Source organism: Pan paniscus, chromosome 19 (assembly GCF_029289425.2).
Source record: "Pan paniscus chromosome 19, NHGRI_mPanPan1-v2.0_pri, whole genome shotgun sequence".
NCBI classification, from domain to species: Eukaryota; Metazoa; Chordata; class Mammalia; order Primates; family Hominidae; genus Pan; species Pan paniscus.
This window is the reverse complement of record NC_073268.2, coordinates 7,854,348-7,877,029: the sequence shown is the minus strand read 5'-3', so window position 1 is coordinate 7,877,029 and position 22,682 is coordinate 7,854,348. Positions and strand designations below refer to the sequence as shown.

General features: G+C 56.0%; 1 protein-coding gene across 3 annotated transcripts in view; it reads left to right on the top strand.

Moving 5' to 3' along the window:
• The window catches only part of RPH3AL (rabphilin 3A like (without C2 domains)), a 214,571-nt gene that overhangs the window by 81,769 nt on the left and 110,120 nt on the right, over window positions 1-22,682 (top strand). For all 3 annotated transcript variants that reach the window (XM_034941192.3, XM_034941190.3, XM_063598632.1), the window contains exons 2-4: window positions 4,180-4,292; window positions 10,531-10,674; window positions 12,440-12,569. In XM_034941192.3, the coding sequence (XP_034797083.2) occupies window positions 4,216-4,292; window positions 10,531-10,674; window positions 12,440-12,569 (351 nt within the window). In that variant the 5' untranslated portion in view covers window positions 4,180-4,215. The remainder of the gene's footprint in view (window positions 1-4,179; window positions 4,293-10,530; window positions 10,675-12,439; window positions 12,570-22,682) is intronic.

The following is a 22,682-nucleotide window of genomic DNA, read 5'->3' as shown; positions in this document are numbered from 1 at the left end:
GTTCCCACCTCCCACGTGGGAGCAGCCAGCAGCCTGCCTCCCTTGCCTCCCTCGCTTGCCTCCCTCGCCTCCCTCGCCTCCCTCATGTAACTCAGCAGGGTCCAAATCAGGCATTGAAATTGCAGGAGGCGGTTGCTCCGGCCTGTCTCAAGCTCTGTTGGGTACCCATGGGGAAACTGAGGCTCAGGAAGACACTTGACTTGTTCCTGGACTTCTAGTACGTTTACATAAAAGCCAAAATTTCACAGATCTTTTTTTTTTTTGAGATAGAGTCTTGCTCTGTCACCCAGGCTGGAGTGCAGTGGCGCGATCTCAGCTCACTGCAACGTCCACCTCCCAGGTTCAAGTGATTCTCCTGCCTTGGCCTCCTGAATAGCTGGGATTACAGGTGCGCGCCATCACGCCTGGCTAATTTTTGTATTTTTAGTAGAGACGGGGTTTCTCCATGTTGCCCAGGCTGGTCTCAAACTCCTGAGCTCAAGGGATCCACCCACCTGAGTCTCCCGAAGTGCTGAGATTACAGGCGTGAGCCACCCCGTGTGGCCTGTAGTATATTTTAATGTTTACTTTGAACAGAATAATGCTTTGCACACCCATGTGGAGCAGTGTGACTGCACAAGATAACTGAAGTTTTTAAAAAGCAAAGCAAACCATAGTGCTCTAAAGGCTGGGATGGGGCACTGATTTAAAGTTGTTTGAGGACGGTGTCATTTTTGACCTGTCTTTCCTTGCTTGTCCATTAGCCTCATCTGGGAGAAGATTGAGCCTACATCTGAGGAGGTCCTGGGTGATCTGGGCCTGGCCATGGGATTTCCACACTTGGCCGTTTGGGGTCTGGGGCTGCCCAGGTCTCTTTGCTGAGGCAGCCCACTGGGGAGGGTCAGGTCTGATCTGGAAGAGCAGGTGCCTGGACGTGTCCATGGGGGTAGAGGGACCAGTGTGGTTAAGGTCGTGGCCTGGACCCTGTGTGGTCAGGTGGAGGTGGTCTGCATGTTACCTCTGCTGGTCATCATGGAAATGGGTGGCACTGGCCGAGAAAAGCAATTCTCCAAGCTGGGCCCTGGCCTCTCTGGGGGTCCCCCAACACCCTTCTGGAGATCCACAGGTCAAAAGTGTTTCCATAAGAATAGTAATAGGACTCTGGGTTTTATCCTCTCACAAATGTACAGAAAAGGAGAAGTTCACTGATGTGGTTTCAGATGCCACATTTGAACTAATCTTTAAGAAATTACCATCTGTTGAGTTTGGGTGCAATATCAAAGAAATTTTTTTTTTTTTTTTTTTTTTTTTGAGACGGAGTCTCGCTCTGTCACCCAGGCTGGAGTGCCGTGGCGCGATCTCTGCCCACTGCAAGCTCCGCCTCCCGGGTTCACGCCATTCTCCTGCCTCAGCCTCCCCAGTAGCTGGGACCACAGGTGCCTGCCACCACGCCCGGCTAATTTTTTTGTATTTTTAGTAGAGACGGGGTTTCACCGTGTTAGCCAGGATGGTCTCGATCTCCTGACCTCGTGATCCGCCCGCCTCGGCCTCCCAAAGTGCTGGGATTACAGGTGTGAACCACCGCGCCCAGCCCAAAGAAAAATATTTACAATTTCTGGAAAGTAAAAAAAAAGCCCTCCGCTTTTCAGCCATCATACGTATTTGTGAGGGTCTGGATGTCCTTCAAGGACTTCAGCAAAACAACCTGTCACAAATGCGTGAATGAAAAATCAGATATGAAGGTCCAGCTGTTTTTTGTGAAGTCAAACATTAAAAAGAGTTGTAAAAATGTAAAACAGTGTCATTTGTCTAATTGCTTTGTAAGTGTAGTTTTTCATAAAATATGTAAATTATGTGACTGTCTAACGAGTTTATTATTGTTAATGAATTAACAACATTTTAAAGATTTTCTCAGTTTTAATTTCTAGTGTGGTGACTATCAATGGTCATAGCCCATGTATTTTGGAGTTCTCAAGAATATATATATATCTATATATTTTTTGAGACGGAGTTTCGCTCTTATTGCCCAGGCTGGAGTGCAATGCCGTGATCTCGGCTCACTGCAACCTCCACCTCCAGGGTTCAAGCAATTCTCCTGCCTCAGCCTCCTGAGTAGGTGGGATTACAGGCATGCGCCACCACACCCAGCTAACTTTTTTGTATTTTTAGTAGAGGCGGGGTTTCACAATATTGGCCAGGCTGGTCTTGAACTCCTGACCTCAAGTAATCCTCCCGCCTTGGCCTCCCAAAGTGCTGGGATTACTGGCCTGAGCCACTACATCCGGCCTCAAGAATTTTTTATGGCATTTTGTTGTTGTTGTTTTTTGAGATAGTCTCGCTCTGTCACCCAGGCTGGAGTGCAGTTGTGCAATCATGGCTCACTGCAGCCTCGATCTCCTGGGCTCAGATGATCTCCCGCTCAGCTTCTGGAGTAGCTGGGACCACAGGCACGCACCACGCCCATGTAATTTTTGTTCTTTTTGTTGAGACAGGGTTTCACCATGTTGCCCAGGCTGATCTCGAACTCCTGGGCTCAAGTGACCTGCCTACTTCAGCCTCCCAAAGTGCTGGGATTACAGGCCTCAGCCACCATGTCTGGCCTGTGAATGAGTTATAATTCATTTTTTTTTCATGGTCTGTGTTTGTGCTGAAGTTGTAATTCACATGCCATAAAATTCACACTTTTAAAGGGTGCGATTCAGTGGTTTTAGTGTATTCTCGAAATGTGTGACCATCACCACTGTCTAATCCAGAACATTTTTACCACCCCAAAAAGAAGTCCTGAACCCACTGGGAGTCTGTTCCCCTCTTCCTGCAACCCCTGACAACCACTCCTCACCTTCCGTCTCTCTAGATTTGCTTATTCTGGACACACCGTATAAACGGAATCATACAATACGTGGTCTTTTATGACTGGCTTTTCTTACTTAGGATGTTTTAAAGATTCATCCATGTTGTAGCTGGTATTAGCACTTCATTCCTTTTTACGGCCAAATAATAATCCATTGTAAATCATAATCCATTGTAAATAATAATAATCCATTGTAAATAATAATCCATTGTAAATAATAATCATTGTATGGATATAGCACATTTTCCTCATTCATCAGTTGATGGATATTTTGGTTGTTTCTACTTTTTGGCGGTCATGAATAGTGCTGCTAAGAACGTTTGTGTACAGCTTTTGGTGAGAACGTACGGTTTTGGTATTCTTGGGTGTGTAACTAGGAGTAGAGTTTCTGGGTCATATGGTAAGTCTGTGTTCAACATTTTGAGGAAGTGTCAAACGGATTTCGAACCTGGATCTTTTTTAAGAGTGTAAAGGGGTCCTGGGTTTGAGAGCCACTGGCCTAGCTGGGATTAGACCAGCAGAGTGTGGATGGCTCAGGAGAGCCCCTCCTCCTTGCTCTGGGATTGAGATACCCTCGGCCTCATCCCACACTCCCTTCAGAATGCATGCGTGGCATCCTCATAATAGACCACCAAAGATGATCCTGTCCTGGGAGGCAAGGAGAAAGCCGGCACACTAGACAGTGCACAGGTGAAGCCCTCAGGGGGTCCTGGAGCAGGGCCACCTCCCTGGGGGATCCCCAGGTGCCATTTTCATGGCGGTGTCTATGGACGGCTCCCCTTGGCATGGTGCTGGGTGGCAATCCTGGTTGTAGCTGCCACCCCCTGCCCTCTTGCCTGCCCTCGAGGGCATTGTGATCATCGGTGTGAGTCTGTTGGGAAGGAGAGCCAGGTCCCCAGGTTTGGGAAAGGAGTAGGGTTTCCCAGCCTGTCTGGCCATCACCCCCCGGCCCAGCCCCTCCTGCTGGGTGACGTGCTCAGTTCGGCCCCTGCTGTACTGGGAGGGGGCAGGGAGCAGATGGCCTCCAGGGCTGAGTTGAAAACTGCTAAGGGTGAGCCTGCTCTCTCCTTTCTGACTGTAACCTTTTGATGCCCTGCCAGTCATGTTCACTCTTGTCACTCGGCCACATGATCCACCTGGTCACCCTCCTAGAATCATGAGCCTTCTGAAGAGGAGCCTTGAGGGAAGAGTGTTTTGCTGGAGAGGTGGTTCCCACAGTGAGATTCCAGGCATCAGTGGGGATCGTGCATGGAGACGGTGTGGAGGGGCCTGAGGGCACAGAGAACCTGTCTGCCATCTGTACCCCAGCCAATGATGCACACTCTTTCGTCTTCCCTCCTTCATCTCAGATGTGACTCCCCACCCCCAGCCGGGTGCTCCGAGCCATGGCCGACACCATCTTCGGCAGCGGGAATGATCAGTGGGTTTGCCCCAATGACCGGCAGCTTGCCCTTCGAGCCAAGTGAGTACCTCTGGGGCCCCCCAGGCCGTCCCTTCCTTCTGCCTCCCTGCTCCTCTCCTGTCTTCAGCAAGATTCATTCCCAGGGGCCCAGAAAGAGATGTTTGGAGAGAGGTGCCTGTCAGATGCACGCCACACTCCAGGCCCTGGACAAAGCCATTCACTCATTTAACTACCATGCAGAATTTATCCCCATTTCCCTGATGAGCAAAGTGAGGCTGAGCTCCTTGCCCATATCACTTAACTTGTGGGTGGCAGGGCTGCAACCCACACCTGGGTCCAGCTGACTCCTTAGCCTGTGTCCTTTCTATCAACAGGCGGCAGGGACCCACACCACCTCATGTGCCTTCTCTCCTGTCACTGAGCTGTAGGACTGCAAGTCCCTTAAGACAGGGAGGCTTTGATCTCTGGATGCCCAGTCATAGCCCAGTGCTTGGCACTGTCAGACGGGGGAACAAAAGTCTGTTGCAGTGGACGAGGCGCTGCCCCTGAGGCTGAAGCACAACCAGCCCCAAGCTGCCCCAGGGCCTTCTCTGTGCTCTCCTGAGAATCTCGCTAGTTCTTTGCTTCCAGTTTCTTCCCTTGGGGGTCCTGGCTTTCTTTTTTCTTGTCGCCCAGGCTGGAGTGCAATGGCCCGATCTTAGCTCACTGCAGCCTCTGCCTCCCTGGTTTAAGCAATTCTCCTGCCTCCTGAGTAGCTGGGATTACAGGTGCCCACTACCACAATGGGCTAATTTTTGTATTTTTAGTAGAGATGGGGGTTTTACCATGTTGGCCAGGCTGGTCTCGAACTCCTGACCTCAAGTGATCCACCCGCCTTGGTCTCCCAAAGTGCTGGGATTACAGGTGTGAGCCACCGCGCCTGGCCCTGGTTTTCCTGCTGTCCCTCAGCCTAGTGACCTCTCAGCTCTGGGTAGGTCAGGCCATCTCCACCGACTGTGCACTGTGGCTGGAGATGGGGGTTCTCAGATGCCTTGCCTGCCTTCCAGTCCCTCCCTGTCCCTCAGAGGGGTGGGGCGTCTCTGGCATGTGATAAGTCCAAAAGGGCCCCTTCATCCTTCAACCCATGCCAATTACGGGAGCAAGCATTTCCCAAGTGGGACCAAATTAAAAAAATTTGCAATTAGATGTTATGAGCCTGCAGGGGACAGAGCTGAAACATCAAAGGGGGATGGAAAGATTAATTCGAAACGCCCCAGGAGAGCGGAGTCATGCGTGATTTGTAGGAATCTGCACCACAGTTAACTGGTCCCCTTCGCCAGGAGGGCTTGGCTCCTTCATGTGGCCCCCGCAGTGGGTGAGGTCGGTCCGTCTCCCTCTCTGTCCTCTGACGCCAGGCAGATGAAGTGTCCTCCCGGGCAGGGTAGGAGTTTCCAAGGAGAGCTCCGCCACCGTGCTCTCGACAGGGCCCAGCAGGACTCCTGACCCTCCAGGGTTCCCTTCAGCTCTCCCTGACCTTCTCTCTCACTCAGCAGCAGCCAAATGCTGTCGTAGCCCCTTTGGAAGAGAGAATGATTTTATCCCCTCCCCTGGGGTGCACTGCCTTGTAGTACCTGGCACAGTCTCTGGAAAGGAGAGGCGTACTAAACTCCAGCCGCAGAGCTGGGAGCTGTGTCCCGTGGGACCCTCAGGGACATCTGGGCTGCAGCTCGGGGCTCCCCTCAGTCCTCCAGCTGCCACCAGACGTTTTCTAACCCCCTACTATGTGCCAGGCACTGACTGCACAGCAGTGAACAGGACCAACACAGTCCCTGGTCTTAAAGCACAGGTGGGCAGAGGTGAGCATTATTTGAATAGTTACCCAGGTAAGTTGCTTTGACGGTGATAACAGGCAGTGGGCACGTGGGTGAAGGTGTGACTTACTCTGGGGATCAGGAGGGGCTGAGAGTGTGCTGCCTACACTGGGACCCAGAAGATGGGTCAATGTTAGATGGGAGTAGGGGGGAAGCGCTTCCAGGCAGAAGGAACAGCATGTGCAAAGGCCCTGAGGTAGAAGGAACAGGGCATGTGGAGGCCCTGGCCGGAGGTCAGTGTGTTGTGAGTGCAAAATGTGAAGGGTGGACAGTGTGGAAGGAAGATGGAGAGGTAGGCAGGGGCCAGGGGCAGGGCCTGGTCCTCCAGAGACTCACGTTCCGGAGGGGAGATGGAGGGTTTCATGTTGTGTTGCAATAATGTGTCAGCCCAATGAAGGACGTATACCCAGGCCTTCCAGGAACTCTGAGAGTAGATTCTTTACCTGTTTTGGATCAAGGAAAAGCCTCCAGGTGAAGGTCACGTGTAAAGAAGTCTTTAAAAGAATAGGCCGGTCGCGGTGGCTCACGCCTGTAATCTCAGCACCTCGGGAGGCCGGGCGCGGCGGCTCACGCCTGTAATCCCAGCACTTTGGGAGGCGGAGGCGGGCGGATCACCTGAGGCCAGGAGTTCTCAAGACCAGCCTGACCAACGCGGTGAAACCCTGTCTCTCCTAAAAATACAAAAATTAGCCGGTCGTGTTGGCACACACCTGTAATCCCAGCACTTTGGGAGGCTGAGGCAGGTGGATCATAGGTCAGGCATTTGAGACCAGCTTGGCCAACATAGTGAAACCCCATCTCTACTAAAAATACAAAAAATTAGCTGGGCGTAGTGGCACATGCCTGTGATCCCAGCTGCTCGGGAGGCTGAGGCAGGAGAATCGCTTGCACCTGGGAGGCAGATGTTGCAGTGAGCTGAGATTGTGCCATTGCACTCCAGCCTGGGCTACAGACCGAGACTCTGTCTCAAAATAGATATAGATGGATGGATGGATAGATAGATAGATAGATAGATAGATAGATAGATAGATAGACAGACAGATAGAAAGAATAGGAGTAAGAGGTGGACAGAGCGTTTAGGGAGAGAGACAGGTGCTCCAGGTGAAGGGTTCAGCATGAGCAAAGGCCTGGGGACTGCATGAAGCCTAGAACACAAGGGAGCCACTGGTGAGCTGAGAGACGAGGGCGCTGTGCGGGGAACGTGCAGGGGAAGGACAGGTGGGGCTCCCAGACGTGCAGGTTCTTCCTGGAGGTTGCAGCCCATCGATGTCAGGTGCCCTCAAGTCGGCCTCGGTCGGCTGCATGGAGGGGACATTGCAAGGGGGTGGGCAGCATGCTCAGTGGAGCTATGGCCGTAGGAGGGCGTCAGGGCCTGGCCTGGCAGCAGGTGAGATGAGAGGACGTGGATGGTTGGGGCCTGGAGGCGGAGCAGATGGAGGCAGGAACGTGGGTGCAGAGGCGGCCCTGGGGGAGACTGAAATGCTCCCAAGCAGGGCTGTTCGCAGCTGCTGGATACGAACTCGGCAGGTCAGGGCTCAGGCCTTGAGTCAGCGGTGGAGGCCAACCCCAGATTCCTGCTAGCTAGCTACGTTCCGCACCTCGTTTCCTCTGAGAAATGGGGCGGGGTGCCTCAGGGTCCAGGCCTGCCTCGCCGCGTGGCTGAGGGTCTGGGCCTTACAGGGCGACTCTGAGGGTCTGGGCCTGCCTTGCAGGGTGACTGAGGGTCTAGGCCTGCCTCGTGGGATGACTGTGAGGGTCCAGGCCTGCCTCTCAGGGTGACTGAGGGTCTGGGCCCACCTCACCGGGTGACTGAGGGTCTGAGCCTGCCTTGGGGGGTGACTGAGGGTCCAGGCCTGCCTTGCAAGGTGACTGAGGGTCTTGACTGTCTCGCAGGGTGATGGAGGGTCCGGGCCTGCCTCTCGTGGTGACTGAGGGTCTAGGCCTGCCTCATGGGATGACTGTGAGGGTCCAGGCCTGCCTCTCGGGGTGACTGAGGGTCTGGGCCCACCTCACCGGGTGACTGAGGGTCTGAGCCTGCCTTGGGGGGTGACTGAGGGTCCAGGCCTGCCTTGCAAGGTGACTGAGGGTCTGGACTGTCTCGCGGGGTGATGGAGGGTCCGGGCCTGCCTTGGGGTGACTGTGAGGGTCCGATGGAAGACATCTGTAGTGTCCTGTGCCATCACCAGCCCCAGAACAAGCTCGTGGGACCCGTGTCCATCAGGACAGGCAGTGGTGGCGGTGCTGATGCTTCTGTCCCTCCTTCTGTGTGTTCCTGGGACCCTTCCTCTCTCTACATTAGCTGGAGGGCGGAGGGCGTGGTGATTCCCTGAACCTGGGGGCCCTGGCTTCCAACTCCCTTCCCCTGGCCCGGGAACCACACGAAGTGTGTCCTCGCCCATCACTGACCCCTGGAGCCTCCGAAATGCTCAGATGGAACAAACCAGTAGGTAGGGGTTGTGGAGGGGATATTGCTTTTTGGGGCCTGAACCCCTGAATGTGTGCAGTTCATAGGAGCAAGGCAGGTGGTCCAGGCAGAGGCTGCCCACTCTACTGGCCTTGCCCCCCTTCCAGCCCTGCCCTGCTGCCCCGGTATTTTCCTTCCCCAGCACCGTGAGCACTGCTTGGAAAGCGTTGGCCTAGGGCATTGCAGTTTTTTTTTTTTTTTTAAATTGGAAAAACTGGCAGTGTAGAAGTATGGATCCCTGAAACACCACACACCACCCATGCCCCCTGCCTTTCGTGTGTGATCTCCTCCGCCTGAACCCGCCTCCCTCCTTCCACGGGGAAGCACCTGTTCATCCTGCAAAAGCTCACACATGGTAAAGCCATGCCTGACAGCCCTCCCCATGATAATTGCAGTTATCACCATTAACAACCATTTGCAGGCAATTGGGAATTTGCTATGTAAAAGCACCTTATCTACCCTGCCTCATTAATTCTCATGGCATCCCTTAAAGAGACAGATCAGAAAACCAAGGGTGAGACCCTCATCCGAGGTCTTGCATCTGGGAAGGGATGGGACCAGAAGATAAGACTGTCCAGTGGACTCCAAACCCTAGATCTTCACGTTCATCAGCCCCCAGCTCCCCCTGACAGAGAAAGGATATGCGTATTAGCTTTCCAAACTCCTATGGTGTCAGCCACAGAGAACCGTTAGCTGCAACAGCCGGGACCAGGCAGGACATGAGACCACCGGGGCCCATCTTGTGTCAGGGAGCCCCCAGGAAAGGGTCCCCCTCCCTCAGCCTGCTGCCCTAGGTCCAGCCTCCAGGACTCTTGCCTTCTGACACTTCCCTAAAGAAAGCGAGCCTTTCCAGAGCCTTATCCCCTCCCTGCTGGGTAATTCTCTTATTTATCCACTTCCTGACGCCACCTGCACGTCCCACCAAGCAGCCTGTCCCTGGCACCTAAGAGGCCAGGCATCCCAGCGGGTACTTGATAATGCGTAGAATGAAAACGCCTTAGACCTGTTAGTTAAATAGGTATCTGTGTCATTGATTGGCATCTGCCACCCCCACTGTATTGTAGTTCTTCAGGGTGCAGTGGCTTTTCCCGGCTCGTTCATCTCTGCACACAGCAATGTCACAGGCACGGAATGTCTCAGGGAAGCTGGCACCCACCCAGGGCAGGGGCTTTGGGGTTTGATCTGCTGCTGCCACTCTCTCCCTGTCCAGAAAAATAGAAGGAGTTTGAGTCCTTCCCCCGCCCCAGTTGCAGCCTCAGGAGGCGTCAGTCCCGCAGCCCAGTGGAGCAGAGACAGCTCAACCTCCGGACCCACTCCCAGCCCTGCCTCGCCGTTGCCTGCCCTCACCTGCCCTCACCACGGCTCCTCTTCTGTAACTCGCTTTCCCCCCCTGCCTCGAACCTGCTAGTTTTCAAAGTGTTCATATCAACGCTGTGTCTTCACCCTAATTACATGGCTTTCCTGTCCCCTGGTGAACTCCGTCTCACTACCTCACGGAGCTCCGAGCTCCCTTTTTCTTCCCTTGATAATCTCTCATGCTCCTCCCTTGACACCTCTCGTGCTGTGACCTTGGCCTTCTCTGTGTACGTGAGAGGGTCACATTCTGTGTTTCTGCCTCCCGGGCTAAGGTAGTGCTGCCGTCTTTGCTAAGGCCCAGGAGCTGGCGGATGGCAGGGCTGGCGCTTGGAGCCTGTGTCTGCCCCGTCTCTGTTGCCCGTGTGCCTTGCCCCCTGCACACGGCACCTGGGCCGTCTCTGTTGCCCGCACTCCCAACCCCGGCACATGGCACCTGGGCCGTCTCTGTTGCCACCTGGGCCGTCTCTGTTGCCACCTGGGCCGTCTCTGCTGCCCGCGCTTGTCGTCCCGACACGCGGCACCTGGGCCGTTCACTGACTGTTCTCGGGGGGGCTTGGTGGATGTGGTAGGGGCTGCCGGAGTTTGCACCGGGGAGGCCTCCACGCCGTCTGTGCTGTTCCCTCTCGAGGCTGCAGACGGGCTGGTCTGTGCACACCTACCAGACGGAGAAGCAGAGGAGGAAGCAGCACCTCAGCCCGGCGGAGGTGGAGGCCATCCTGCAGGTCATCCAGAGGGCCGAGCGGCTCGACGTCCTGGAGCAGCAGAGAATCGGGTGAGGCGGGGCTGGGGCCAGCTCAGTGGGAGGACAGCAAGGGCTTTGGTGCAAGTGCAGGGGACTGGGAGGCCGGCACTCCGGGTCCTGGTTTTGCTATTTACCTCTGGGAGTGGGTGAGGAGGTCCCTGACTCCAGCCCTTGCTGAAGGGTGCTCTGCCTGAACTCTGGGAGTGTAACCCAGCCCGCTGAGGCCTCAGGACACCCCTCTGTGAGACGGGGCTGCTAGCTGAGCTGTGCGCCCCATGCTGAGGGCGTGAATGAGCCTGGTGAAGCCTCCCAGGGGCTGTTCGGCTGTGCACACCTGCAGCTCAGCTGTGGTTCAGCCAAGGGATGGGTTCAGGTGGAGGCCCAGCCACAGGTCGCCCCTCAAAGGCTCCAGCAGGAGCCGCTCCCCGCCTGGCTCTATGTGCCTCTCCTGGCCTCCGCCTCCAGCGCCGACCACAGCTCAGTCTTCCAGCACTTCCATCGTGTCCAGTGTTTAATTACGAAAGCAATTCATATTTCCTAGAAAATCTGAAAAACACAGAAAAGCACAAGTAGGAAGACACAAATGCACTGGGCAGGAATTGATTTCATTCTGGCCTCCTATGTATCTTTGATCTTTCTTTTCCTTTTCTTTTTTTGGGGGGGGGACAGGGTCTCACTCTGCAATGTAGATTAGAATGCAGTGGTGCTATCACAGATCACTGCAGCCTCAACTTCCTGGCCTCAAGCGACCTCCCCACCTCAGCCTTAAGTAGCTAGGACCGTGCGTGGGCACCACCACACCCAGCTATTTTTTATTTTATTTTTTTGTAGAGACGGGGTCTCACTATGTTACCTAGGCTGCTCTCGAACTCCTGGGCTCAAGCGATCCGCCTGCCTCAGCCTCACGAAGGGCTGGGATGTCAGGCGTGAGCCACGCTGCCCGGCCTTATCTTTATAGTGGGAAAGACAGGCCAGATGGCATGGCTCATTCTTCAGCTGTGAGTCCACGTGTTCTCTGAGAGCCTTCGCTGGTCCAATGGAACATGCCCCTGTCCCTCAATGTCCCTCCCCCTCCCTCCCCTCAATCTCCCTCCCCCTCCCTCCCCTCAATCTCCCTCCCCCTCCCTCCCCTAATCTCCCTCCCCCTCCCTCCCCTCAGTCTCCCTCCCCCTCCCTCCCCTCAGTCTCCCTCCCCCTCCCTCCCCTCAGTCTCCCTCCCCCTCCATCCCCTCAGTCTCCCTCCCCCTCCCTCTCCTCAGTCTCCCTCCCCCTCCCTCCCCTCAGTCTCCCTCCCCCTCCCCTCAGTCTCCCTCCCCCTCCCTCCCCTCAATCTCCCTCCCCCTCCCTCCCCTCAATCTCCCTCCCCCTCCCTCCCCTCAATCTCCCTCCCCCTCCCTCCCCTCAGTCTCCCTCCCCCTCCCTCCCCTCAGTCTCCCTTCCCCTCCCTCCCCCCACTATTTCCATTTCATAGCGCTGCTCTCTATCTGAAACCAGTTCGCTTGTTTTCTTGCTTATGAATTTTCTTCCTTATTGAAGGTAAGTTCCATGAGAACAGGGACCATGTCTGTCTCTGGCTTGTTTGCTACAGTATTCCCAGTGTCTGATGAATCATAGGTGCTCACTGAATAGTTGGTGAGTGAATGAAGGATTCGCTGTTATCCAGGGGAAGGGCGGGGCAAGGAACAATATCCCAGGTGAGGGGACAGCACATGTGGCATGGTATGGTTTCGGGCCTCGGTGCAACTGTGCCCAGGCAGGAAGCACAGTCCCTCTTACTCTGTGTCCTGTGCTGCAGGCGGCTGGTGGAGCGGCTGGAGACCATGAGGCGGAATGTGATGGGGAACGGCCTGTCCCAGTGTCTGCTCTGCGGGGAGGTGCTGGGCTTCCTGGGCAGCTCGTCGGTGTTCTGCAAAGACTGCAGGAAGGTAAGACCCTGCTCTGGCCCTGTCATTCTGGCTTCCCAGCCTGGACCAGCCCCGCTGCACTGTGGCTTTGCATCCTGGCTCCCAGGAGTGTGTATGTCTGCGTTGGGCATGTGGTATCCTCTGCCTCTTGGCAAGAAGCACTAAGACTTAAAAATCAAATGGACTGATGTCTAGGGCCAGCTCTGCGTCTCAGCTTGGATGCATCTTCTAGCCCTTCTGGTAGATTCACACCCGAGCCACGAGACCCAGAGCTGGTGTTAGAAGTCAGGGTGTGAATCTAGCTCTTCTGCTATGACCTCAGAAAACTTGTTTAATATCTCACACCTGATGTTCCTTGTCTGTAATATGTGGTCGTGATACCATGTACTTCACCATGCTATAAGGATTAAATATTCTTCAACGCAAAACTCTTAAAACCTTGCCTGGTACATAGGCACTCAATAAATGTTATCATCTCCAGAATATATGAAGGCAACAAGGAAAAAATGTTTTTAGTTGTTATTAGTTAAATCCTATCTTCCTGAAGTCCAGGCAGTATGCTGGGATTACACTTTCTTTTCCATTGGTCCTGCTTCTCTTGATCCCTGGTTACTCAAAGAAGAATGATCTTTGCAGGGAGATCAAATTGATTTTCTCCTTATACTAAATTGTGCCACATATTAAATTGTTTCGCATTGAGTCTAGGACTTTTTAAATATAGCTTTTAGTTTTTCTGGAGTTTTGACTTGCCTTTCGTTTTCTTATTTCTGGGAGAATAATATGCCTTCTAATCCTCAAGATAGTTAGCATCTTAATTATACTATCATATGGAGGCTATTTTTTTTTTCCTGGCATAAACCCTTCTAGATTCTTACTCCTGCTCCTCCTAGGCTGGTAGCTGCACAGCTATTATAACAGGATTTCCCTTTGCTGCCCTCCTAGGTGAGAAACACTGGTCTCAAGACACCATGTCTTCCTCTTTTTTGTTTTCACCTTAGTTTTGCTAGAACCCATCCTCAAGTAACTTCCATGTGCTAGTCATGCTTTTTTTCCCCCCCCCAGAGACGGAGTCTTGCTCTGTCACCCAGGCTGGAGTCCAAATGGTGCAGTCTTGGCTCACTGCAACCTCTGCCTCCAGGTTCAAGCGATTCTCCTGCCTCAGCCTCCTGAGTAGCTGGGATTACAGGTGCATGCCACCACTGCCGGCTAATTTTTGAATTTTAGTAGAGACAGGGTTTCACCATGTTGGCCAGGCTGGTCTTGAACTCCTGACCTCAGGTGATCTGCCCGCCTCGGCCTCCCAAACTGCTGGGATTACAGGCGTGAGCCACCGTGCCTGGCTGCTAGTCATGGTTTTAAGACTGGAGTTATTATACTGAAGAAGACAGAGAAGGAATTTTCTTGAGATGATATTGGGCAAGGGAACTAAAAAACAAGTAATGATCAAATAAACAAGATGATGTCAGGAAATAATAAACCCTGGGAAGAAATAACAGAGGGTGGAGGGTGGAGGATGGAGGATGGGGTGGGGTGGGGTGGGGTGGGGTGGGAACTGCTGAGAGAACCGGGAAAGATGGAGAAGTCAAAAGAAATAAATGTGGACGTGGAACATGCAGGCCACTGGCAAACTTGAGGGCATTTTCAGGGGCATTCAAAAGCTGGATGAGAAAACCAAAGGTACAGTGAGGTTAACCTGCCCAATTAGTAAGCAGGAAAGCCAGGACTTCAGCTACCTCATTTTTTTCCTGCTTTTGTCATATGTGGTAAGGGTAAACTGGGCTGAGGAAGGTGGATTAACTGGCCCAAAAATACTGGAAGGGAGATGGGGGCCTGGGTGTTAGGCTGTGCGGGCTCCTCCTTCAGCCCTGCCAAGGCCCTGGACTACAGGTCAATGGAGGTGGGGGCACAGGGACTTCAGGTCAATGGAGGTGGGGGCACAGGGACTACAGGTCAATGCAGGTGGGGGCACAGGGACTTCAGGTCAATGGAGGTGGGGGCACAGGGACTACAGGTCAATGCAGGTGGGGGCACAGGGACTTCAGGTCAATGGAGGTGGGGCACATGGACTACAGGTCAATGGAGGTGGGATCACAGAAACTACAAGTCAATGGAGGTGGGGGCACAGGGACTACAGGTCAATGGAGGTGGAGCATAGGCACTGCAGGTCAATGGAGGTGGGGTCACAGGGACTACAGGTCAATGGAGGTGGAGCACAGGGACTACAGGTCAATGGAGGTGGGGCACAGGGACTACAGGTCAATGGAGGTGGAGCACAGAGACTACAGGTCAATGGAGGTGGGGCACAGGGAGGGGCACAGGGACTACAGGTCAATGGAGGTGGGGGCACAGGGACTACAGGTCAATGGAGGTGGGGCACAGGGACTACAGGTCAATGGAGGTGGAGCATAGGCACTGCAGGTCAATGGAGGTGGGGGCACAGGGACTACAGGTCAATGGAGGTGGAGCATAGGCACTGCAGGTCAATGGAGGTGGGGTCACAGGGACTACAGGTCAATGGAGGTGGAGCACAGGGACTACAGGTCAATGGAGGTGGGGTCACAGGGACTACAGGTCAATGGAGGTGGGGGCACAGGGACTACAGGTCAATGGAGGTGGGGCACAGGGACTACAGGTCAATGGAGGTGGAGCATAGGCACTGCAGGTCAATGGGGGTGGGGTCATAGGGACTACAGGTCAATGGAGGTGGAGCACAGGGACTACAGGTCAATGGAGGTGGGGCACAGGGACTACAGGTCAATGGAGGTGGAGCACAGGGACTACAGGTCAATGGAGGTGGGGCACAGAGACTACAGGTCAATGGAGGTGGGGCACAGGGACTACAGGTCAATGGAGGTGGGGGCACAGGGACTACAGGTCAGTGGAGGTGGGGCACATGGACTACAGGTCAATGGAGGTGGGGCCCAGGGACTACAGGTCAATGCAGGTGGGGGCACAGGGACTACAGGTCAGTGGAGGTGGGGCACATGGACTACAGGTCAATGGAGGTGGGGGCACAGGGACTACAGGTCACTGGAGGTGGGGTCACAGGGACTACAGGTCAATGGAGGTGGGGCACATGGACTACAGGTCAATGGAGGTGGGGCCCAGGGATTACAGGTCAATGCAGGTGGGGGCACAGGGACTACAGGTCAGTGGAGGTGGGGCACATGGACTACAGGTCAATGGAGGTGGGGGCACAGGGACTACAGGTCAGTGGAGGTGGAGCACAGGGACTACAGGTCAGTGGAGGTGGGGCACAGGGACTACAGGTCAATGGAGGTGGAGCACAGGGACTACAGGTCAATGGAGGTGGGGGCACAGGGACTACAGGTCAATGGAGGTGGGGGCACAGGGACTACAGGTCAGTGGAGGTGGGGCACAGGGACTACAGGTCAATGGAGGTGGGGGCACAGGGACTATAGGTCAATGGAGGTGGGGGCACAGGGACTACAGGTCAGTGGAGGTGGGGCACAGGGACTACAGGTCAGTGGAGGTGGGGCACAGGGACTACAGGTCAATGGAGGTGGGGGCACAGGGACTACAGGTCAATGGAGGTGGGGGCACAGGGACTACAGGTCAATGGAGGTGGGGCACAGGGACTACAGGTCAATGGAGGTGGGGCACAGGGACTACAGGTCAATGGAGGTGGGGGCACAGGGACTACAGGTCAATGGAGGTGGGGCACAGGGACTACAGGTCAATGGAGGTGGAGCACAGGGACTACAGGTCAATGGAGGTGGAGCACAGGGACTACAGGTCAATGGAGGTGGGGGCACAGGGACTACAGGTCAATGGAGGTGGGGGCACAAGGACTACAGGTCAATGGAGGTGGAGTACAGGGACCACAGGTCAATGGAGGTGGGGCACAGGGACTACAGGTCAATGGAGGTGGGGGCACAAGGACTACAGGTCAATGGAGGTGGGGCACAGGGACTACAGGTCAGTGGACGTGGAGTACAGGGACTACAGGTCAATGCAGGTGGGGGCACAGGGACTACATGTCAGTGGAGGTGGGGCACAGAGACTTGGGAATGGCCAACTTGCAGGACTCGGGCAGTGACTCCTGCCTGGGAGAACGGGAGCTGGCAGTGTACTTCCTCCTCCTGTCTCTCAACCCCACAGCTGCTGTGAATATTCCCGCTATAGGGGCCTGTGGAGAGGCACAGAGCCTGGCCTGTGGTAAATATTCCAGATATAGGGGACCATGAAGAGGCACAGAGCCTGGCCTACTTCCCCTGTGACAGTCCAGGGCCTGTGCCTCAGAGGCCGCTGCTGGTGTGGCTGTGCAACGGTTAGTACAGCTGCTCCTTGGAGCCATGTCTTAGGCAACAGTGGCCGTCCTGGGGAAGGACCTCAGCTGGATGTGGGTCCCCACACTACTCTGGAGCTCTGGGCTGGTCCGGGCGTTTCTGTTGTAGATGGTTCTTGGTGTTGAGCAGACTGAGGACTCAGTCCTGGCTTGGGTCATGAGGCCGGGGAGCCTTTGAGCTTCTGAGGGGCTTGTTCCAGGATTGAGGTGGGAGGGGAGGGTATTAGGGGAGCACAGCTGGATGGTGGGCATTTGGGTGCTTTGGAGGGTTCACTCTTCCTTCTTGGAGAAGGTGGTGTCATTCGTTCATTCATCTTCATTCATTCTGTAAATAACAGCCCATTGTGTGCAAGCCCTGTTCTGGGTCCTGCCGACGCCGTGAACGAGATGGACACAGTCCACCCTGTTGTGGAGATGACTTTCCAGGGTCGGGGCATAGAGAAGACAAATGAATAAACATGAAGCAGGACTAGGTACACCGAGGACTCTGTTGAATTAACGCAGAGCACCTAGGGAGAGGCTTAGGGGGCCTCTCTGAGCTCAGGCCCAAACACAAGCAACAGCTGGCCCTGGGAAGATCTGGGTGGAAAAGTGTTCCCGGCAGAGGGAACGGCAAGCTTCCCCTGGAACAGTCCTGAAGGCCCTGAGGCAGGAACCAGCTGGGCATGTTCAAGGGGCACATGGTGGCATCTGGGGCAGAGAGTGAGCGGCCGGATGGCCCATCACACAGCCTCGCCAGTCAAGGTCAGGAGCTGAGATTTCACTTAAGTTTAATGAGATGCCAGTGGAGTGTTTTGAGCAGGGGTGTGATCTGATCTGTGTTTTTAAGAGACGACCCTAGTGCTGGAGACAGGTGGTGATGGCCGTCACTGGGAGATGGTAGGGATGGGGACAGGCAACGCAGGGACTGAGGCCATTTGCTGAGACAGAGCGTCAGCCTCTTCAGTGTATTCTAAGCAGATGGAGAGGAATTAGAGGGGGTGAAGGAGGGTTCTAGGAAGGAAAGAGCTCTCGACTTCAGGGGGCTGGGATGAGAGGTCGCTTGGTCCACCCTGAGCAGCAAGAGGGCAGCTGGTTCTCCTGGACTTGCCGGTGAGGACTGTCCCCACGCAGACGCCACGCAGTGCTGGGGGCTCCTGCCCAGATGGGAGGGACTCATCTGTACTTTCAGGAGTGCCTCCGTGTTCCTGCAAGCACCCGGCACGGCAAGCTTCCCTCCTCCCTGGCTGCAGGATTGTGAGGTGGTTGTGCACGGAGCTGCAGGACCAGACAGACTTGGGTTGAGGTCCCAGCTTGGCCACGGTGGCGCGGTCTCGTACAAGTCACTTAACCTCTCTGGGCCTCTGTTCTTTCATCAGTAAAATGGGGTCATTAAGCTTCTGTCATCGTTGATGGATGCAATAGTGCGGGAGAAGCCCTTAGCGGACTGCCTGGCCCGTTGGCAGCGTGCAGTAAAGGATGCCTGTGATAGTTATGAATCCTCTTCAGGGTCCTGCCTGCTGAGGCCACACACGTGTTACCAATGATGGAGCAGATCCCCAGACATTTCAGAAGAGGCTGAGTGACTCCCCGTGTCATAGTCAGCTCAGACCACCCTAATAAAGTGCCACAGACTGGGCGCCTTCAGCCGTAGACATTTATTTTTCAGTTTGGAGGCACGAAATTCTGAGATCAAGGTGCTGGCTGATTCTGTGTCTGGTGAGGGCCCTGTCCATGGCTTGCAGACAGCTGCCTTCTCTGTGTGTCCTCGTGTGGCAAGAGGAGAGGGCTCTAGTCTCTCCTCCTCCTCTTGCTTTTCTGTGTTTTGACAGGGTCTCACTCTGTCACCCAGGCTGGAGTGCAGTGGCATGATCATTGTTCACTGCAGCCTCCAACTCCTGGGGTCCTGCAGTCTTCCCGCCCCAGCTTCCCGGGCAGCTGAGACTACAGATGTGTGCCACCACGCCTGTCTAATTTTTAATTTTTTGTAGAGACAGGGTATCGCTTTGTTGCCCGGGCTGGTCTCAAACTAGCCCTCAAGCAATCCTCCCACCTCCGCTTCCCAAAGCACTGGGATTACAGACGTGAGCCACGCACCTGGCCTCTCCCTTTTCTTATAAAGACACTAGTCCTATTGGATTAGGGCCTCACCCTTGCACCCTCATTTTACCTTAATTACCTCCTAAAGACCCTCTCTCCAAATACAGTCACTCTGGGGGTCAGGGCTTCAACATAGGAATTTTGAGGGGACACAGTTCAGTCCATAGCACCCGCATTCTCCTCGTTGGAATTCTTGTTTTCTTAAAATTGGAGCTCCCACCGCTAGTCCCATATTTTCTGTAATTTACATAAAAGCCTCTGGAAGCCTTTGTAGCTCTCCAGCACTGGATGTCCTGAGCCGGCAGGGAAACCCCTCGGTCTTTGTGCTCGTATAAATGTCTCGTTATAATTGTCTCGTTACTCGTATAAATGTCTTTCTCGATTGCTTCGGCCATTGTGTGCCAATCCTGGGTTAGGGGGATCCAAAAAGAGAGGTGTTCAGAATGATCGCTTCCCTCATGTCCTGACCGTCAAGATGGGCAGACAGTATTCTCTAGTGTGACATGCACTGTGGTTGGGACTGGGGTTCCCAGGACTCAGAGCAGCCAGGAGGGCTGCCTGGAGGAGTGGGCCCCTGGAGGCTGGGCAGGTTTCTGCAAGGCTGAGGGCAGAGGGAAGGGCATCCAGGGAGGGGAAGACCACACAGGCTGAGGCTGGAAGCTGGAAACGGGCTGGGCAAGCGCTCAACTGTGAGGATGATGCCTGGGGAGCACAGAGGCGTGTGCTGAAGGAAAAAGGAACGCAGGATGCAATGGCAGATTTGACTTAGGAACAGTGGACCGAGGAGGAGGGATGGGGCATGCTCCAGCTGCCTCCAAGGCTGAGATCCTGGGGACCTGAAAACACAGGGCAGAGCTGAGATCTTTGGGACGCTGAGCTGTAGGGGACTTGTAAGAGGGTGGAGTCTTTCAGGGGATGAGCTGCATTTGAGCAGTGAATGGGCAGGTGCAGGGGAGTCTTTCGGGAGATGAACTGCGTTTGAGCAGTGAATGGGCAGGTGTAGAGGGCCTGGGACTCCAGGGAGATGATCGCAGAGGCACTGCCCCCCTGGGGGCCCTGCTGTAGGGGGTGGTGGCCTAGAACCCAAGTCGCTGGAGAATCAGGGAGGCCCAGACAGAGCCCCTGTGAAGCCTTTGCCCCTGCAGGGCTCTCTCGTGTCTGGGAGGAGAGACGATGCCATCCCTTCCTTATCCCACAAATATTTATCGCACACCGACTGGTGTCAGGAGCCATGCGGATCCCAGTGCTCGGGAGGGAGGTGTGAAACCATTAAGGGTAATTAATTACAGCTGGGAATGGGGTTAAGGCGGCAGCCCTGGGGGGCTGGAAGGGCTCTAACACGGTGTGAGGAATCGGGCCCTCCACTCTGGGACTGCCGGTTTCTGGGCCACCTCCCTGTTTATCTCCATCTCCACATTCCGCCTCCTCACCTTCTGTGGATGGCTGCAGCCTGGGGCCCTGGGAGGTGTGTGGGCTTGGGCAGGCTGGAGAAGGGATGCTGGGGAGATCCCCGCCGTGGGAAGCATCCAGGCCCAGGCATGGTTGGGGAGGACAGAGCCTCAGGTGCTCCTGGGCACACACATGCGTCCCCAGCAAGAGCCCTGGCAGCGTTCAGCAGCTACAAGCTAATGAGCTTGTGGGTGGAAGCCGAGATGCCGGTCCTCGGAGCTGCGTCCCCTCCGTAATTGGGCATGCATGCCTCGGCTGCCTGCCCTCATTATCTGAGGGCCGTGGTGGGAAGGGAGAGGGGCTGGCTGGTTAATTAGAGAGGGCTGGTGCTCCTAATTGCTTGGGATCTGAGTCAGCCAGCTTTGAGTCTCATTGAGAGTCCAGCCAGCGATGGGGAGGCTGGGCAGGGCCACAGCAGAGCCCGCCTGAGCCTGGGATGCATTGTCACCATTTGAGGGAAGCAATCGTTTTTTTTTTTCTGGTCTCAGCCAAAGGTGTCCCACAGTGTGGGTGCAGGGGAGCCTGCCTATGAAACGATGACCTGAGTCTTCATGAAGGAAGACTGGGCAGTCTTATATTTTGCCCACATCCCTCAGAGGAGGTCCAGCTCAGGCTGGGGGCAGGTATCACCCAGCCCAGCATGGAGGGAAGGGGCTGGGTCAGAACCTGACCTTTTCCCCAACCTGGCTTGAGCCCACTTTGCACCGAGGAGGGGATGTGTCCTGCTGAGAGTCATCCCGGACCCCCGGCAGGGGGGCTTGGCAGGAGTCTGGGGCAGGGCAGGGGACGTGCCATATCCCAGAACCCCAGCAGGGGGGCTGGCAGGAGCCCTGGGTGGGGGACGTGCCATATCCCGGACCCCCGGCAGGGGGGCTGGCAGAAGCCCTGGGCTGGGCGGGGGACATGCCATATCCCAGACCCCCAGCAGGGGGCTGGCAGGAGCCCTGGATGGGGGACATGCCGTATCCCAGACCCCCAGCAGGGGGCTGGCAGGAGTCCTGGATGGGGGACATGCCATATCCCAGACCCCAGCAGGGGGCTGGCAGGAGCCCTGGACGGGGGACATGCCATAACCCAGACCCCCAGCAGGGGGGCTGGCAGGAGCCTGGGGCAGGGCAGGGGACGTGCCATATCCCGGACCCCCAGCAGAGGGGCTGGCAGGAGCCCTGGATGGGGGACATGCCGTATCCCAGACCCCCAGCAGGGGGCTGGCAGGAGCCTGGGGCAGGGCAGGGGATGTGCCATATCCCGGACCCCCAGCATGGGGGCTGGCAGGAGCCTGGGGCAGGGTAGGGGATGTGCCATATCCTGGACCCCCAGCAGGGGGGTTGGCGGGAACCCTGGACAAGGGACGTGCTGTATCGCAGACCCCCGGCAAGGGGGCTGGCAGGAGCCCTGGGCTGGGCGGGGGACATGCCATATCCCGGACCCCCAGCAGGGGCTGGCAGGAGCCTGGGGCAGGGTAGGGGACGTGCCATATCCTGGACCCCCAGCAGGGGGGTTGGCAGGAGCCCTGGACAAGGGACGTGCTGTATCGCAGACCCCCGGCAAGGGGGCTGGCAGGAGCCCTGGGCTGGGCGGGGGACATGCCATATCCCGGACCCCCAGCAGGGGCTGGCAGGAGCCTGGGGCAGGGCAGGGGACATGCCATATCCCGGACCCCCAGCAGGGGCTGGCAGGAGCCTGGGGCAGGGTAGGGGATGTGCCATATCCCGGACCCCCGGCAGGGGGGTTGGCAGGAGCCTGGGGCAGGGCGGGGGACATGCCATATCCCAGAACCCCAGCAGGGGGCTGGCAGGAGCCCTGGGCTGGGTGGGGGACATGCCATATCCCAGACCCCCAGCAGGGGGCTGGCAGGAGCCCTGGATGGGGGACATGCCATATCCCAGACCCCAGCAGGGGGCTGGCAGGAGCCCTGGATGGGGGACATGCCATATCCCAGACCCCCAGCAGGGGCTGGCAGGAGCCTGCGGCAGGGCAGGGGATGTGCCATATCCTGGACCCCCAGCATGGGGGCTGGCAGGAGCCTGGGGCAGGGCAGGGGACATGCCATATCCTGGACCCCCAGCAGGGGGGTTGGCAGGAGCCCTGGACAAGGGACGTGCTGTATCCTGGACCCCCAGCAGGGGGGCTGGCAGGAGCCCTGGGCTGGGCGGGGGACATGCCATATCCCGGACCCCCAGCAGGGGCTGGCAGGAGCCTGGGGCAGGGTAGGGGTTGTGCCATATCCCGGACCCCCAGCAGGGGGGCTGGCAGGAGCCCTGGACAAGGGACGTGCCGTATCCCGGACCCCCGGC